The 17,865-nt window shown below is 36.8% G+C and overlaps 1 protein-coding gene across 3 annotated transcripts in view; it reads left to right on the top strand.

Moving 5' to 3' along the window:
* The window catches only part of LOC107587846 (dynactin subunit 1-like), a 26,093-nt gene extending 11,250 nt beyond the window's left edge, over positions 1–14,843 (top strand). The window contains exons 5-30 of one of the 3 annotated variants that reach the window (XM_016275808.1): positions 1,425–1,442; positions 2,067–2,087; positions 2,202–2,375; positions 3,967–4,164; positions 4,249–4,453; positions 4,811–4,889; positions 4,984–5,143; positions 6,238–6,342; positions 6,429–6,620; positions 6,735–6,848; positions 7,926–8,078; positions 8,172–8,332; positions 8,487–8,655; positions 9,379–9,447; positions 9,532–9,744; positions 9,845–10,006; positions 10,673–10,804; positions 10,888–11,013; positions 11,082–11,224; positions 11,346–11,515; positions 11,628–11,639; positions 13,327–13,439; positions 13,524–13,710; positions 13,792–13,865; positions 13,947–14,036; positions 14,120–14,843. In XM_016275808.1, the coding sequence (XP_016131294.1) occupies positions 1,425–1,442; positions 2,067–2,087; positions 2,202–2,375; positions 3,967–4,164; positions 4,249–4,453; positions 4,811–4,889; positions 4,984–5,143; positions 6,238–6,342; positions 6,429–6,620; positions 6,735–6,848; positions 7,926–8,078; positions 8,172–8,332; positions 8,487–8,655; positions 9,379–9,447; positions 9,532–9,744; positions 9,845–10,006; positions 10,673–10,804; positions 10,888–11,013; positions 11,082–11,224; positions 11,346–11,515; positions 11,628–11,639; positions 13,327–13,439; positions 13,524–13,710; positions 13,792–13,865; positions 13,947–14,036; positions 14,120–14,257 (3,378 nt within the window). In that variant the 3' untranslated portion in view covers positions 14,258–14,843. The remainder of the gene's footprint in view (positions 1–1,424; positions 1,443–2,066; positions 2,088–2,201; positions 2,376–3,966; positions 4,165–4,248; positions 4,454–4,810; positions 4,890–4,983; positions 5,144–6,237; positions 6,343–6,428; positions 6,621–6,734; positions 6,849–7,925; positions 8,079–8,171; positions 8,333–8,486; positions 8,656–9,378; positions 9,448–9,531; positions 9,745–9,844; positions 10,007–10,672; positions 10,805–10,887; positions 11,014–11,081; positions 11,225–11,345; positions 11,516–11,627; positions 11,640–13,326; positions 13,440–13,523; positions 13,711–13,791; positions 13,866–13,946; positions 14,037–14,119) is intronic. The other 2 variants (XM_016275810.1, XM_016275809.1) reach the window with 2 other exon arrangements.
* The last annotated feature ends 3,022 nt before the right edge of the window (positions 14,844–17,865 follow it).

The raw sequence follows: 17,865 nt of genomic DNA, 5'->3' as shown, positions 1-17,865 counted from the left end.
TATATATATATATATATATATATATATATAAAAAGTATGATAGGTATACCACCCAGTGTAAGCTTTTGTAGCAGTGAAAGTTTTGTTTTCTGAGAGTGTATAATATATAATACAAATATAAATAGCATTGTAGCCTATCTGTTAATATGAATAGCATCTAATGCAAATTTTTAAAAATATATATTTTTAAATGTTATTTTTAGGTTTTATATATGCATATATACTATATATATATATATATATATATAAACAGTATAACATCACAAGTACAGTAAAAGCAGTAAAAAAAAAAAGTTCTGTGGTAAAACACATTCAAAACTTTGCAACAAGCTTGATTATATGAAATCTGTAATAGTAGGTGTTCGTATTTAGTACTAAGTCACAAATAATAAGCCCTGATAAATACAGGCGGTTCATATGAAATGGCATATTAAGACTAGTATAGAATGCAGAGAGAAAAGAGTGAAGGTCCAGGATTATTTTTCATGTTTGTTCATCCCTCTCTCTGTTTTCTACTACACATCACTTTTCTCTCTTGCAGAGCTGTAATGTGATATATCAATCTGTCTCCATCCCTCCCCACTCTGTTCTGTAATGGATCCTCAAATAACGATGCGCCTGCTCTTATAAACCGCAGTAATGCATTTAAAACATACAGAAACACATTTCAGATCTTAAAATGATTTATAAAGATCTAAGGGTAACCCTTTACAACAAGGTCCCATTACGTAATGTTAACTAACAACACTTTTGGGTGTACATATTATATATGTGCAAACCTGTGTCTAAGTTTAAACTATAAGTTGCTAAAACATGGTCTGCTTGCATTCACAGACTGGAGAGCCCATAGAGATACTAATGGAGTGTTGCTAGGATACAGGCCAGACTCCCATCAGTCCCTCCCTCTCTCCCTCTTTCCGCTTTTGTTCCAGCCTGTCTCTCTCTCGTCTGGAGGGAGGGGTGGATGTGTAGTGATGTAATGTGCTTGCTAGGCAGCCGTTGGCACAGCAGAACGGCACTGACAGCTGACGAGTGGAAAGAGCAGGAGAGCCAGAGATGGATGCAGACAGAGAGAGGCGCCTACTGTTTAGCAGAGCCTCAAGGACAGCGTTATAATCAGAGAAGTGTTTAGAAAGGGGCTTGGTTCAGTTCGGTGCAGTGCAGGAAAGGGGAATCATTTCAGCTGCAGCGGAGACGACCTGCAACACCGTCGCTGTGTGTGTGTGTGTGCGTGTGTGTGTGTGTCTGGCTAGCACTTGCCAACTGCTGTATGAGTGTGTTTGTGGCTTTGCTATGGGCTTGGCCTGCTCTCATCTTGATCTGCTGTTAATGTGACTCAATCCTTCTTCCTGCTCTTTTTCTGCACCTGGTGTGTGTGCACCTGTTTGTGTGTTTCCTCTTCAATCGTCAATATGATGAGACAGGCACCTACGACTCGTAAGGTACAAAAGATTGTTTACTACGTCTGTGGCATGCAAAATGCTCAGTGGTTTATTAAGGTGTTTTTGTGATTTTTGGAGATGATTTTCTGTTTGACTGTTGGTATGTCAGTGCATGTGATAGGTTGTTTCCTATTGTTAGTGTTTTAGCAATGCTAAAAGATTCATTTTAATTCAGTTGTCTGAGTAATTAGTACATTTTGATTACAGATTTACAGATTTATAACAATAACATGAACTCTACAACAGTACAAACGTGCTGACCGTCTGTGCGTGTATGTGTGCATGCCTGTATGTAAACGAGTGTACTTGTTGTTTGACCCGGTTGGTGCCAGGCACTCTGCTTTGAGGGAAGACAAATAGTGCCATAGAGAGGGTTACTGTTTGATACTTTATGTGCTAAAAGAACATTTTTGATATATTAAGGCACAAGCGAGCTTATCATCGTGTGATGGAAAAAAAAAAGGCTTTCAGATTCTTCAGTTCTCTTTTAATGCATGTGCCTTTTTTCTGTTACTAATCTTTGCTATATATGTGTTTTCTCCTATTTTTCCTTGATTCTCTATTCTTCATCTGTCTACTGACCTATGGGGGTCATATATCTGTAAACGTTTGTCTTCTCCTCAGACCACCACCAGAAGGCCCAAGGTGAGCTCAGTCCTGCAGGTCACATCTGTGTGCGCTTGTGTTTGCTAAATGAAAGTTTGTAGTTGATGTGATTCATTGGAGAGTTTTTCAGTGATCTCTGCATGTGTCTTTCAGCAAACACGGGCTGGAGTGGGGGTGAAGGTGGGCTCAGGATCAGCTTCTGCTGGAGAGATGAGCAGCAGTGAACCCAGCACACCTGCCCAAACACCACTGGCTGCTCCAGTTATACCTTCACCCATGGGAACACTGCCCTCACCCGGGGCTCCTCCCATCCCAGGACCCACCAAGGTCACACATACAGACACAAATATAATCACTACTTTCGTTCTGTGTTTATTTTTAAACTAGAAAGTATTCACTTGTGCATCATTTTGAATTGTCAAGGTCACAGATATTATGAAAAACTCAGCCAAAGGCTATTTACCTTTTTACTGATTATAAATGGGTGCATTTAAAGTACTGTTTAAAAGTTTGGGATGTGTACGATTTTTTTATGTTTTTGAAAGAAGTCTCTTATATTAACCAAGTTTGCATTTATTTGATCAAAAATACAGAAAAAAGAAACATAGTGAAATATAATCTCAATTTAAAATACTAATTTTTATTTAAATTAAATACATTTGATTAAAATGTAATTTATTCCCTTGATGACAAAGCTGAATTTTCAACAGCCATTACTCCGGATTACATGTTACTTCAGAAATCATTCTAATATGCTGATTTGCTGCCTTAAGAAACATTTCTTGTTATTAATGAAGACAGTTATATTATTTTATAATATATATATTAATTTAAATTTTGTTTCGTAAAGGATTCTTTGTTGAATAGAAAGTTTAAAAGAACATTTATTTTAAACATTTAATTAAATAAATGAAATGAGAGGCCACTTTTGATCAGTTTAATGCATTCTTACTAAATAAAAGTATTAATTTCTATAAAAAAAGAAAAGAAAGAAAAACTTGCTGACCTCAAACTTTTGAACAGTAGGGAATGTCCCAGGGGTGGATTTTTATTAACAAAAAAAGTTATATAGATCACATTGAAACGGTCTTGGAAACTTTTTTATCATGCATTCATTTATTTGTACAACAATTTAAATGACTATTTAACAGATTTTATTATTTACCCTTGTCCCAGGTCCAGGCATTCAATCCTAAAAATATTCAAATCAGACATAAAAATAGGAATTATTAAGTTTTAAAACCATGATCTAAACAATGAGTAAAAAAAAAACAGCTGTCACAGAATTGTGGGACAATTTCCACCACACTGATCAATTTAGCCTGTGATAAAGTTTTTTGTAAAGTTAGTGTACTTGTTTATAAGGGAGACAACAGTGTCAGTGAAGAGCTTGAGATGATATATGTGTGATGTGTGAAGAACACGAATGAGGGGAAAATAATGGTAAAGCTAAATACGACATGTTAACAGAATATTTTTATTGTCATTTTCAATCAAGCTGTAACTTGAAAAAAGTGAAAATCTTATTTAATTGTGTGTATCTAAGATGCATAAAAATATGGCTATGAAATTTCCAAAAACTTTTAAACACCATACATATTTTGAGATGTAATAGAAATGAATGAAAAAAATACAGAATTGTCCATTAATGTATACATTTACACATCGTTAGTGGACAAATCAAATATACTATCTACTAGTGAGAGTGAAATAGTGTGTTATACGAGATTTTTGTTTTTTAAAAGTCCACAGGGCCAAAAGTGCCAGTAGTTGAAAAAGCACCCAAATCATTTAGAAGGTTCAGAACTATTGAGCAACAAAAACCACAGCATGACTTTTCTCTGATATTCATGTAAATGTGAAAGGTCTCTTACAGTGTCCACACTCTGCATGCATGCATGTATTCACTCTCTTGCAGGAAGAGGAGTCACTGCGTGCCCAGGTGAAGGACCTGGAGGAGAAGCTGGAGACGCTGAAGATGAAGAGGACAGAAGACAAGGCAAAGCTGAAGGAGCTTGAGAAGCACAAGATTCAGCTGGAGCAGCTGCAGGAGTGGAAGAGTAAGATGCAGGAACAACAAAATGAACTGCAGAAACAACTCAAGGAGGCCAAGAAGGTATCAAGTTACTGCACTGGAATATATCATGAAAAGTGTCAAGAGTGTGAATAACGAAAGTGGCTGATATGGCCTGTTATGTAGGAAGCTAATGAAGCTCTTGAAGCTAAAGAGCGCTACATGGAAGAGATGGCAGATACAGCAGATGCCATTGAGATGGCCACACTGGATAAGGAAATGGCTGAAGAGCGGGCCGAGTCACTGCAACTGGAGGCTGATGCTCTAAAAGAGAGAGTGGAGGAGCTGACCTTGGACTTGGAGATACTCAAACATGAGATAGAGGAAAAAGGTACAAACACACCTAAACATACGCTAGTGTTCAGAAGTCTGGGGACAGGTGTGATGGCAAAGCTAAACATTCAGCAGCCTTGTCTCCAGTTGTCAGTGTAATTTTTCAGGATTCTTTGATGAATAGAAAGTTCAAAAGAACAGCATTTATTTGAAATTTTTGTTTTCGATTTGTAACATTATACACGTCTTTACTGCCACTTTTGAACAATTGAATGAGTCCTTGAGGAATTAATGTATTAAATTCTTTACAAAAAAACTAATGATATTAATCCCAAAATTTCACAGTACATATACGTGTTAGTATTCATTGATGACCACAATATGTGCTTATTAACCTATAAAAAGTGGCCTGCAGGTTCAGATGGAGCAGCGTCTAGTTACCATGTGAAGCAGTTAGAGGAGCAGAATGCTCGACTGAAGGAGGCTCTGGTGAGGTGAGTGTGTAATGACTCCCATGGTTTACTTCAGTGTTGTTTGATTTCGGCTGTGCTCTGTGAAGATCATAATATCAACTGCTCTGTGCATTAGGATGCGTGACTTGTCTGCATCAGAGAAACAAGAGCATGCAAAGCTACAGAAGCTAATGGAAAAGAAGAATTTTGAGCTGGATGCGCTGAGATGCCAGAAAGAGAAACTACAGGAGGAAATGAAGATGGCTGAGAAAACAATTGATGAGCTCAAAGAGCAAGTGAGTCGTGCCACTATTAGCACTGAAAGATGTAATGAGAGTTTATTATATCTCTGTGAGTTCAAGAGATATAATTCATTTGTATAAATATATGATAAATATGATAGTTACATATAAAAATAATAATATATTATGATATTTATGATCATATAATATATATTTTTATTACTATTATTATCTACATTATAAAATAAATATAATCATATTTTTCAAGAGAAAAGTGCTTTTGCAACACTGGACAATCTAGTAACATTTAAGTACCTTCAAAGGTATATCATTGAACCATGGTATTGAATAAATATCATATTTATGTACCATGAATGAATATCATATTTATGTACCATGGTACCATGTCCAAAAAAAGTATGACAATATCATAAGGTACGTACGGTACTTCAAAGAATACTATGGTACTTCAAGCTATTTCAATTAAATCTATGTTTTTTTCCATTGCAATTTCATAGGAAAAAATATTTAAAATAAATATTTTACATTTAAATTTTTAAAGATTTTATTAGTATAGGACAGTGTAGAAGTGACAGTAAGTGAAGTGGGAGAGAGAGGGGGGTGGGATCGGGAAAGGTCCTCAAGCTGGGATTCGAACTCGGGACACCCGTAGCGCAACGGCATTATATATAGACACGCTGCCCACAAGGCTATATATTATATAAAAAAAAGTAAATATAAAATTATTGTCATTGTTTCATGTCTAATGAAACAGAATAATGCCATGGAACTTTTTGGTGCTATTTGTCAGTGCAGTAAGATACATTTTCACATGATATGAGTAATTTTATTTCACGGTAACAATATATATCACAATATTGATACTTTTGCTTTAAATATGGTCTTTATGATATCAACATTTTTGATACCATTGAAATTTCATAATTATTGTCTCCAGTGTGATTATCACAAAAGATAAATAAGAATTGCATAATCACATGTATAAAAACACTGCATACTCTTCACTGTGTAAATTAAATATATATTTCTTCTTATTAAAGTTGCAAAAGTGATTTAGTCAAGATCAGTGAACCCCTGGTCATAGATGTGGTAATGATCACTCTAATATGTGTGTGCTCGTGTGTTAGGTGGATGCTGCTCTCGGGGCGGAGGAGATGGTGGAGATGTTGACGGAGCGTAATCTGGACCTGGAGGAGAAAGTACGGGAGCTCAGAGAAACTGTCACAGATCTGGTGAGTGTTTGAAGAGTTTGTGTAGTCATGAAGTGTATGCCATGATGTAACAGTATACTGAGGTTTGTGTACATGTGCTGATGTAGGAAGCCATCAATGAGATGAATGATGAGCTGCAGGAGAACGCCAGAGAGACGGAGCTGGAGTTGAGAGAGCAGTTGGATCTGAGTGCTGCCAGCATCAGGGAGGCGGAGAAGCGGGTGGAGGCGGCACAAGAAACGGTGGCAGACTACCAGCAGACCATCCAGAAATACAGAGAGCTCACCGCACACCTGCAGGTGCCACTGTGGTTCACAACATACAAACCACAACACATTGATACGGCTTAAAATGCAGACCTCACAAATCAAATGGGACACGTACATCACATAGTTTGTGTGTGTGTGGAGCAGGAGGTGAACAGGGAGCTGATGAGCCAACAGGAAGCCAGCACCGAGCAGCAGCAACAACCTGCAGAGATCTTCGATTTCAAGATCAAATTTGCAGAAGCCAAAGCTTACGCCAAGGTGAATCCACTGAACACGAATACAGCATTTCCTGCACTGCTATTCAGGATCCAATTCACATCTATGTAAATTCATGACTTACTAAAACATCCAAGTACTAACATGTTCATATAACCTCTTTATTAAAAAAAATGCTTCTTTTTATGTAGTCCAGTGATTTTTAATAAAGAGTTTGTTTGAACAGATGAAATTCACGAACTAATTTATGATCGTTTTTTAATGAATCAGTTGAACTGATTGGTGAATCAGTCTGAACTGAACACAGGAGTCATTGGTTTTTTGAATTATGAATTGTCAGATGATTCATTTCTTCACTGAACTGCAGGATATTATGTTGAACTCAAAATGAGCCAGAGGTTAACAGCTGACTTGTTATTCAAATGACATTGTTTAGCTGAGTAGCAATAAAATACATTAGTCAACGTTTGAAATGGATCAAAAAAAGTTCATCAAAGTTGTCCTAAGACAAGAATGCATTTTGGTTTTAGGACAACTTTGATGAAAGGTTTTGATCCACTTCAAATGTTGACTAGTGTATATTACTGTTCAAAAGTTTGGGGCTTGCAAGATTTTTAAATAGTTTATTAATACTAATAATAGCACAGATGTGTTAAAGTGACAGTAAAAACATTTTGTTTTTTGAAAACATAATGTTCCAAAAGATTTCTAATTCAAATAAAAATTTGTAAACATTTGGACTTTTTTTACTAAATAGATGTTTTTACTTTATTTTCTTTAGAATAATTATTCTAGATTTTGAATAATGTCTGAAGACTGGAGTAATTTGCCATCGCAGGAATAAATTACATTGTAAAGTATATTACAATAGAAAATAATTGAAATCGTATCCATTTTTTTACTGTGTTTTTGACCAAAAGCATTAAACCTTCTTTCAAAAGCATAAAAATTCTTATCTACCCCAAACTTTTTTGTACACTATACTTGTTTAGTAAGTACTAGTTATTTTTTGTGTTGTTGGAGGAGGGATGCCCCCTGCTGGTAAAAAAAAAAATCCTGTAGGAACAACTCCAGATGTTTGTGTCTCTCATCATAATGTATGTCTGTTTGTAATTCTAGGCCATAGAAATGGAGCTGCGTAAAATGGAGGTAGCTCAGGCTAACAGACAGGTGTCACTGCTGATTTCCTTCATGCCTGACTCCTTCCTGAAACACGGAGGAGATCATGACTGTATCCTGGCTCTACTGCTCATCCCACGACTCATCTGCAAGGTGAAATTTCTGAATATACATGTTGCTAACCACTAAACCATGGTCATTCCAATCTGCTCTGTGGTTGAATGTGTTTGTGCATGTATGCTGCAGGCAGAGCTGATCAGTAAGCAGGCTCAGGAGAAGTTTGAGTTGACTGATACGTGCTCTCAGAAGGCTGGAATGAGAGGAGCCGTCGGAGAGCAGACAAGCTTTGCTGCTGGACTCATCTATTCTCTCACACTGCTACAGGCAACACTGCACAAATATGAACAGTAAGTTTACCTAAACTTACAAACACTTTCTAACATCCTCAAGAGCATTAAAGACCTCATGAAATATATTAATGAATGGCATTATTTTGAATGGCAGGAGGTTGGGGTAGAGCACCTCAAAAGGCTTGCGCCTCTCTTTATCTGTCTTGTGCAGTGCTCTGAATCAGTGCAGTGTGGATGTGTACAAGCGTGTGGGTTCTCTGTACTCTGAGATGAGCATTCATGAGCGATCCCTGGATTTCCTCATAGACCTCCTATACAAAGACCTGCTGGACGAAACAGTCAATGTGGGACCTCTTACCAAAGCTATTAAATACTATCAGGTATCATAGCGCACGCAATATGTCATTTTGTAGCACTTGCATTGCAGAACTGTAATAATATTCCTCATACATTAATATATTTTCATTATTTTTCTCCACAATTTTTTACAGTTAATTCCAATATTTCACTCTTATGCTCACCAAGACAGCATTTATTTGATCAAAAATACAGTAAAAACAGTAGTGTCGTTAAATGTTATGACAATTGAATTACAATTGAACATTAAAATGTGTTTTATTCCTGTCCAGCTGATTTTTCAGCCTTCAGTGTCACATGATCCTTCAGAAACCATTCTAATATGCTAGTTTGCTACGCATTTCTTATCATAATCAATGTCAAAATAAACAGCATTTATTTGAATTAGATTTTTTTTGGTAATTTTGTAAATGTTGTTAATGGCACTTTTGATCAATTTAATGTGTCCGTCCTTGCTGAATCAAAAGTTGCTGTAGATATATCAAACTTATCTCCTGTCATTGCTATTGCTGTATTATTCACATATGACATTGTGATTGGTCAAAGTTAATAAGCTGACATTCTCATAACCATCTGACAGCAAAAAGATGTTCACTCAGTATTATGACTGCAGCAAAGCGTCTCTGATGCCAAAGCTTGAAACCTAAACTTACCTAGTGAACTACTATTTGTCTTCCAAGCACTGGTTGTTTCCTCCGAATATGCAAATAGAGCTATTTATTGACATGCATTTCTCTTTGTTGTAGCACCTTTACAGTATTCATCTCGCTGAACAGCCTGAGGACTGTACCATGCAGCTAGCAGACCACATCAAAGTAAGAAACTCACTTAGACAAACACAAAGAGAGAGACCCAGATCGGTACACACACCTTTAACACATCTTCACGTGTCTGTTTAGTTTACCCAGAGTGCTCTGGACTGTATGGCAGTAGAGGTGGGGCGTCTGAGGGCCTTCATACAGACAGGGCAGGACGAGGAAGCGTTTTGTGTGCTACTGAAGGATCTGGACACTTCCTGTAGTGACATACGACAGTTCTGCAAGAAGATCCGTCGTCGCATGCCAGGCACAGATGCACCAGGCATACCAGCTGCCCTCAGCTTTGGACCACAGGTGATGTGCAGCCCTCATGTTCATATTATCTCTGCATTCAATTGTTTATGTACCTTTGATATCTAAGCCTTCCGTTGATGGGGTTTATGTGTGTGTGTAGGTGTGTGAGACCCTGGCTGAGAGCAGAAGGCAGCTGGCCTGGGTGAATGCAGTGCTGCAGGAAGTGGCAGCGGCAGCTGCTCAGCTCATCGCCCCTCTCAGCGAACATGAGGGACTGCCAGCCGTCAAACTGGAAGACATGGCCTTTAAAGCAGCTGAACAGGTATACAGTATTTTGGTGAATCTTGTGAAAACAAGTAAAAAAGAAATAAAAATAACATACAAAACTTTTATGTCTTTTATTTACACCAAGACTGCATTTATATGATCAATAATACAGTGGAAACTGCAACATTTTGAAATATTATTACAATTATAAATAACTGTTTTCTTTTTTAATATATTGTAATTTGTATAATGTAATGTAATGCTGCTCAAGAAACTTATTAACTTAGAATATTTTTGGAAACTGCTAAGTTTTATTTGTTATTTGTTTTTTATTTTTGATGAATAGAAAGTACAAAGAACAGCATTTGTTTGAAATATAAATCTGTTGTAGCATTATAAATATCTTTACTGCTGCATTTGATCAGTTTAATATACTGTATATGCTGACCCCAGAGTTGTGAACAGTTAGGTTATTATATTTATATTACATCTTAAGTACCATTACGATTTTTTTTTTACAATTATTAATGGGACATAACCATAATACATTTGGACATTTTACATTTAAGCAATTTTCATTGCTGTCACTCATTTTTATAAAAAAAACATAAAAATATATTATTTTTAAATAAATTTTTTATTCAAATAAGCATAAACATAATATAATATAATATAATAGCAAATGGGGATGTAATGTTATCTGTTTTTGTTTTTTTCTCAGATCTATGGGTCACAGGGCATAAACCCTCAAGAGTGTCTGCGCCAGTCATGCAGTGTGGTTATTGCAACAATGAACAAGATGGCTACTGCTATGCAGGAGGGAGAATATGACTCTGAAAGACCACAGAATGGGGTAAGTCTGGGCTCAGCCTGCCTGTCTAACACTACGGCTATGAATCTTTGCGCTTGTGTCTCAAAATGCATGTATTGTTATAGATATCTCCTGTGGAAGTCCGAGCAGCAGCACTGAGGGCAGAAATCACTGATGCTGAAGGACTCGGCCTCAAACTTGAAGACAGAGAAACTGTCATCAAAGAGCTTAAGAAATCCCTTAAAATAAAGGTAGTCATACTCAGACATGCCAAGAGGCGTAAAAGCTTGAAATAATGTAAAAATGGTCTTGTTTCTAGGGAGAGGAACTGAGTGAGGCCAATGTGCGTCTGAGTTTATTGGAGAAAAAGCTGGACAGTGCGTCTAAAGATGCGGATGAGCGTGTGGAGAAGATCCAGACGGTCCTGGATGAGACCGTTTCGCTCCTGAAAAAGAAGGAAAAGTAAGAGATGACAAAGAGGGTTGTTGCACATAACTCCTAATGTGGGTCTTAATGTCCCAGCATAGTAATGGGGACATTATATTGTAAAAAATGCTTTTAATATGGGTATTATAATCTGTAGGGAGTTTGAGGAGACCATGGATGCTCTCCAGGCTGACATAGACCAACTAGAGGCAGAGAAAGTAGAGCTTAAGCAGAGAATCACCAGCCAATCAAAGATGACCATGGAGGGCCTGAGAGGAAGTCAAGGCTCTGGCATCGCCTCCATTGTGACTTGTGGCATCACTGCTGGTAAGAGACAGATAAGAGAATCAGATTAACTTAAACACTAAGCTAAAATGTCTTTCTTAAGTCTTTATTTTAAATGGTCTAATATGTCTTCCATTGTTTGTATTCCTTTTAGAAGAACAAAAAGGTAAATTTGTTGTCAGTGTGACATTTAAATCTCTTCACTCTCTTTTCCTCCCACTCATGGTCTCTCTGTGAGCTGCATGTGTGCATGAGAGTTATTCTTGCTTATATTGCCCTATCACGAGTTGCATGTACTGCAATCAAGAGCCATGCAATAAATGACCATAACATAGTGTCATTTATTGCACAGAATACTTGATTATGATTGGTCCTCTCTTTAATGTATTTAAGTAGTATTCAACAGTGTAATTTCCTTCCTCACAGCTTACATGTTATTTCATGTCTGCCATAAAACTCTCTCTGGACTCTTTCTTCTCATCCAATATAATATGTAGCCATCTAATAAGTATGATAATGTATAGACAACTAGACATTAAAGCAAAAAAAAAAAAACATAATAATTACTTTGACTTGTGGCATCACTGCTGGTAAGAGACAGATAAGAGAATCAGATTAACTTAAACACTAAGCTAAAATGTCTTTCTTAAGTCTTTATTTTAAATGGTCTAATATGTCTTCCATTGTTTGTATTCCTTTTAGAAGAACAAAAAGGTAAATTTGTTGTCAGTGTGACATTTAAATCTCTTCACTCTCTTTTCCTCCCACTCATGGTCTCTCTGTGAGCTGCATGTGTGCATGAGAGTTATTCTTGCTTATATTGCCCTATCACGAGTTGCATGTACTGCAATCAAGAGCCATGCAATAAATGACCATAACATAGTGTCATTTATTGCACAGAATACTTGATTATGATTGGTCCTCTCTTTAATATATTTAAGTAGTTTTCAACAGTGTAATTTCCTTCCTCACAGCTTACATGTTATTTCATGTCTGCCATAAAACTCTCTCTGGACTCTTTCTTCTCATCCAATATAATATGTAGCCATCTAATAAGTATGATAATGTATAGACAACTAGACATTAAAGCCAAAAAAAACAACATAATAATTACTTCATTTTTTTTTTATAATGTGTATTATCACTTACATGTATGCTTTGTTAATCAATGTAATATTTGAAATCTCAATTATTGCATCTGTTTTATCATCTGTATTTAGTGACGTATTTAAAAAATCCTGAATGGATTTAATATTATCCACCTCGAAAATGCTCCCTTTGAAATAATATTATATTTTAATACTACAATGTGATTTTCTGGATTTTTTTTTCTCATTTTGTCTCTCATAGTTGAGGTATACCTATGATGAAAATTACAGGCCTCTCTCATCTTTTTAAGTGGGAGAACTTGCACAATTGGTGGCTGACTAAATACTTTTTTGCCCCACTGTATATATATATAAGTATTATTATTTTTTATTATTATTAAGTTTTATTTATTCCTGTGATCAAAGCTGAATTTTCAGCAGCCATTACTGCAATCTTCAGTGTCACATGATCCTTCAGAAATCATTCTAATATACTGATTTGCTGCACAGGAAACATTTCTTTTCATCATTAATGTTGAAAATAGTTGTGCTGCTTAATATTTTTGTGCAAACTGTGATACTTTTTTCAGGTTTTTTATAAATGGCTTTACTGCTAAATAAAAGTATTAATTTCTCTAGAAAAAAATGACTGACCCCAAACTTTTGAACTGTGGTGTATATACAGTATTTAAAAAAATATTTTAGAAGAACACACGAGTTGTCTCTGTATTTGTTAACATGTAATTTGTTGTGTGTATGTTAAAGGTGTTTGTGTAGCTGCAGGAGTGCAAGTGATAGATTCTCCACTGCTGACTCAGCAGATTGAAGCTCAGCGACTCAGTATAAAACACCTGAAGAACGAGAACAACAGACTAAAGGTCTCTGCTACTGCTTCACAAGCCCATTTCCCCAATGCAGGCACTGAAGATTTATTCTCACTTTTGTTTTTGTGTGGACCGCAGGCTGAAAAGATGCGTGCTCAGCTGGCATCTCTTCCTCCTCTGAATGTGCCAAAGCTGGGCTGGCGAGAGGGCTGCAGGCCTGAGGTGTTATCGAGCGCCCTCTACCGCAAAACAGACCAACTACTGGATACTCTCCTCCAGATGAGTGCCAATGTGAAAGTGGTGGACATCACAGGGAAATCTCCAGGTCTGTCATAATTACACTTAAAAATTAGATTTCTATTGTTATACAGTAATTATTTTACAGTGTTTGTGTTTTCATTAACAGTGAGTCCCAGTGCGCAGCTCCTCGAGCAAACAGCAAGACTGCAGTCGCTCAGTGACACACTCGATAGGCTTAAGGTAAACCAAAAATTATTCCAAATCATCAAGTCATCATTAAAATGTCTCCTGCGCTTATTTAAGCAACCTATTTCTTTGAAGGATGAGGTTGCTGAACATGTAGTGACTCACAGGCCTGGTGCTCAAGTCTCGTCTGATTTTGCCACTTTTCCCTGCACTTCCTTTGTGAAGGTAAGACAAATACACAAAATGCTAATTTTCCCACATTGTTTGGGTCTAAATAAATCCCTCATTCTTTCTTCTTCTGCTCTCAGGCAAAAGAGGAGAAGAAAGGAGATGCTGTGTTAGTCGGTCATGTGATGATGCCTTGCGCCCGAGGGCAGGAACAGGTGCATCGTCTGGTGCTTTCAAAGGTCCAGTTACAGAGAGTTCATCGCCTTCTCCAGACTTAAAATAACCCCAAAAAACAAACTTCCTCACATTCAGTCTTCAAAACAGAAACTGAAACAACAGATATAACGGAGAATGTATCTAGGGCCACAAACCAATTACAAAAAATGCAATAGATCAAGTCAAGATCAAGCTTTGATTATATCTACCACACCAAATCTGTAAAATGATACATAAAAGCTACAGATTTCAAACTTGAGACATGCTAGAGATGTTTTAACAATTAGACTTTATTAACATGGCATGAAATGGATGATTCACCATGATCCCTGCTGCTTTATATCTATATCCATTTAATCCCTTTCTTACTCTTCCTGATTTGGATTCCCATCGATCCATGTTTACAATTATTTAGCTAAAAGGATTACAGTTCAAATTGTGTGTGTGTTTAATTAGTGGTGCTTCCTAAGTGATTTGACTTAACGTGATAGTTGACCCAAAAATGAAAATTCTGTCATAAATTACTCATCCTCATGTCGTTCCAAACCTGCAAGACCTCTGTTCATCTTCGGAACATGCGTCGTGATACTCTCGTGAATGCAAAGTGGAGACTGACATGGAAGAGAAGAAATTGTTGAATAAAATCTTTTTTTTGTTTGTTTTCTTTGCACACAAAAAGTATTCTCGTAGCTTCGTAAAATTACGGTTGAACCACTGATGTCACAAGGATTATTTTATTATTTTAACGATGTCCTTACTATCTTTCTGGGCCTTGAATGTTTCAGTTGTGTTGAGCGTCGTGATACTCTCGTGAATGCAAAGTGGAGACTGACATGGAAGAGAAGAAATTGTTGAATAAAATTTTTTTTTTGTTTTCTTTGCACACAAAAAGTATTCTCGTAGCTTCGTAAAATTACGGTTGAACCACTGATGTCACAAGGATTATTTTAACGATGTCCTTACTATCTTTCTGGGCCTTGAATGTTTCAGTTGTGTTGCTGTCTATGCAGGGTCAGAAAGCTCTTGGATTTCATCAAAAATATCTTAATTTGTGTTCCAATGATGAATGAAGGTCTTACAGGTTTTGACTGACATGAGGGTGAGTAAATTAATGACAGAATTTTAATTTGGGGGGGAACCATCCCTTTAAAATTTTCAACTGACGGACGATAAAACAGGAAAAATGCCAATAAAATGGAGGTAGAGACCCGAGTCATGTGATTTGACCAGTAAACATCCACAAGAAAACTCTAGCAACCACATAGCAATTGCATTGCAACATACTAAGAACAATTGAAAATCTTACAGCATTGCTCTAGCAACTACCTGAAGCACCCCCAGCATTGTGGCATCAAGTCCTGCATGCACAAGCATCGCGTACATTATCAATTTTCATGGGCAAAAGCCAGTCATTTCAACTGGGAATCCACCCGATTGGAAATTTTGCGTGAGAGCGAAAGAATTCCCCATGCAGATTTCATAACTGATTCACATTGGCCATGTGGATTGGCTGCATTAACCAAAAGGAAGCTGCTTGGTTTGAAAGTGACTTCTGTTTGAGCTGCGGCTCACAAAATTTAGCTGAAATGTCGCTAATGTGAATGCACCTCAATTTTCAAGTGTTTCAAACCTAAGATTGGTCATTTTATACATGCAGTGTTCACAGAACATTCTGAATCAGGAGGCCAAAGGTAAACAAAAACCCAATTTTAGGGCTCTATTTGTGTACTGTAAACAAGCACACGTTAAATGATTCAATGTAGGACCGCTTTGTTTTTCTCTTTAAAACAGATCAGATTCTACTTTATCAGTGATTCCTTGGCACAGCCCTCTTCATATACTCATAACAGTTACTCAAGTATCAGACAGGAAAGATAATATGCTCTCATTCACTTTTCAAATATATAATAACAGTCAAAGATTTAAAAGCTCTGTGTGCTTGACTGTGATGCTTGAATGTGCCATGCCAATGTGCTTTTGTAAAGAAAATACAATACAAATTTGAATGAATGATCAGATTTAGTGCCAAGCAAGGACGGGATGACATCAGGTGAATGCTGCTGTGGGCAAAAATAGAGAAGACATCATTTAACAATATTTATTAACTGTTGAATATTTGCTTCAAGAGATCGTCAGTATTCAAGTGGTCTTAATTTAGCAATGGTTTGCTTTGTTACTATTGTCTAAGTTATTAACCTGTTATTAAACTGTATAAAATGCATACTGTTGCTTACAGTTTTGTTGAATGTGTTGGCATCTTATATAATGTGAGTCAATGAAATAAATTATGTCAGAAAATCTCACATTGTTTGAATGTCAATATTTTAATTAAAATATTTTAATATATTTATTTTTCATGTGTAACTTTACACTCCTCATTGGGCCAAACTGCTTCTAGAAAGAGATTGCATTGATAAAACTAATGTGAATACATAGGAAATATTTGCATTGACCAACCAGCAATGAAAGCGCTTACAGGAACAGTTTGCATAAGAGCCATAAAAATGGTTATAGCTGAAATATACCAATCTATTTACCACAGTAAAGAGTCACATATAGCTTTCCGCGTTGCTTACTGGAACTGAAGAACATATTCTTCTTGACATGGCATATAACCAAATGCATCAGCTTTTATATATTAATCACATTTTGGGTAACCAGAACTAGAAACTACCAGTATGATTCTGCAACATATGGATAAAACCACAGTATTGGATGATAATAACACGGCTCCTCAGAACAATGGCACCATCAGTGTAGACCACATTGAAGAGATCATCAGATGGATCACATTTGCTGTTGGGCTTCCTGGCATCTGCTTTTCTATCTACCTCATGGGCATGCAAGCAAAAACTGGCAAGGTTGCTCCCGTCTTCCTAATAAGCCTTCTCGCATCCGATATCTTCAACATCCTTGGGCGGCCGAAAGCATCTGCGGAGGACGCTCATAAAACCAGTATGCCGAGTACAGACATATCCTCCCTGATATTCATCGTGTTCATGGTCTGTGTTGCTCAGGAGCGATATCTGTTGGTAACCTGTCCACAATATAATGCCTTCTGCATGAAACTCAAGCAGTTGAGCATGATTTCATTGGCCATGTGGGCAGCTCCATTTGCAATACTTTTCCTTACCAAGGATATGTCGTCTTATTCTCCATAGCTCTTCTTCTCCCACTACCATTCCTGGGGTTTTTCTTTTTGGATTCTTTTAGAGCCTTATGGTGTACAAGATGGCCAGCACCTGTGACTAACAGAAACAAGATTCTGGGTATACAGGCAGTCATCTTGTGTAATTACAGTATGCTTTATCTTCACTTTATCCTAAATACTCTGCTCAAAGCACTGACTTTAAGCTCTTATGTATTTTACACTCTTAAAAATAAAGGTGCTTCAAAAGGTTCTTCACAGCGATGCCATAGAAGAACCATTTTTGGTTCCACAAAGAACCATTCAGTCAAAGGTTCTTTAAATAACCATCTCTTTCTTACCTTTTTATAATCTGAAGAACATTATTTCGCCACAAAGAACCTTTTGTGAAACAGAAAGGTTCTTCAGATGTTAAAGGTTCTTTATGGAACCATTTAGACAAAAAGGTTCTTCTATGGCATCGTGAAGGACCTTTATTTTTAAGAGTGTACTTGACTTGTATCTGGTCTTCTTCTCTATCTT

This window comes from Sinocyclocheilus grahami, unplaced genomic scaffold (assembly GCF_001515645.1).
Source record: "Sinocyclocheilus grahami isolate Dianchi unplaced genomic scaffold, SAMN03320097.WGS_v1.1 scaffold96.1, whole genome shotgun sequence".
Classification (NCBI taxonomy): domain Eukaryota; kingdom Metazoa; phylum Chordata; class Actinopteri; order Cypriniformes; family Cyprinidae; genus Sinocyclocheilus; species Sinocyclocheilus grahami.
The sequence above is the reverse complement of the archived record's forward strand: the minus strand, read 5'-3'. Positions and strand labels throughout refer to the sequence as shown.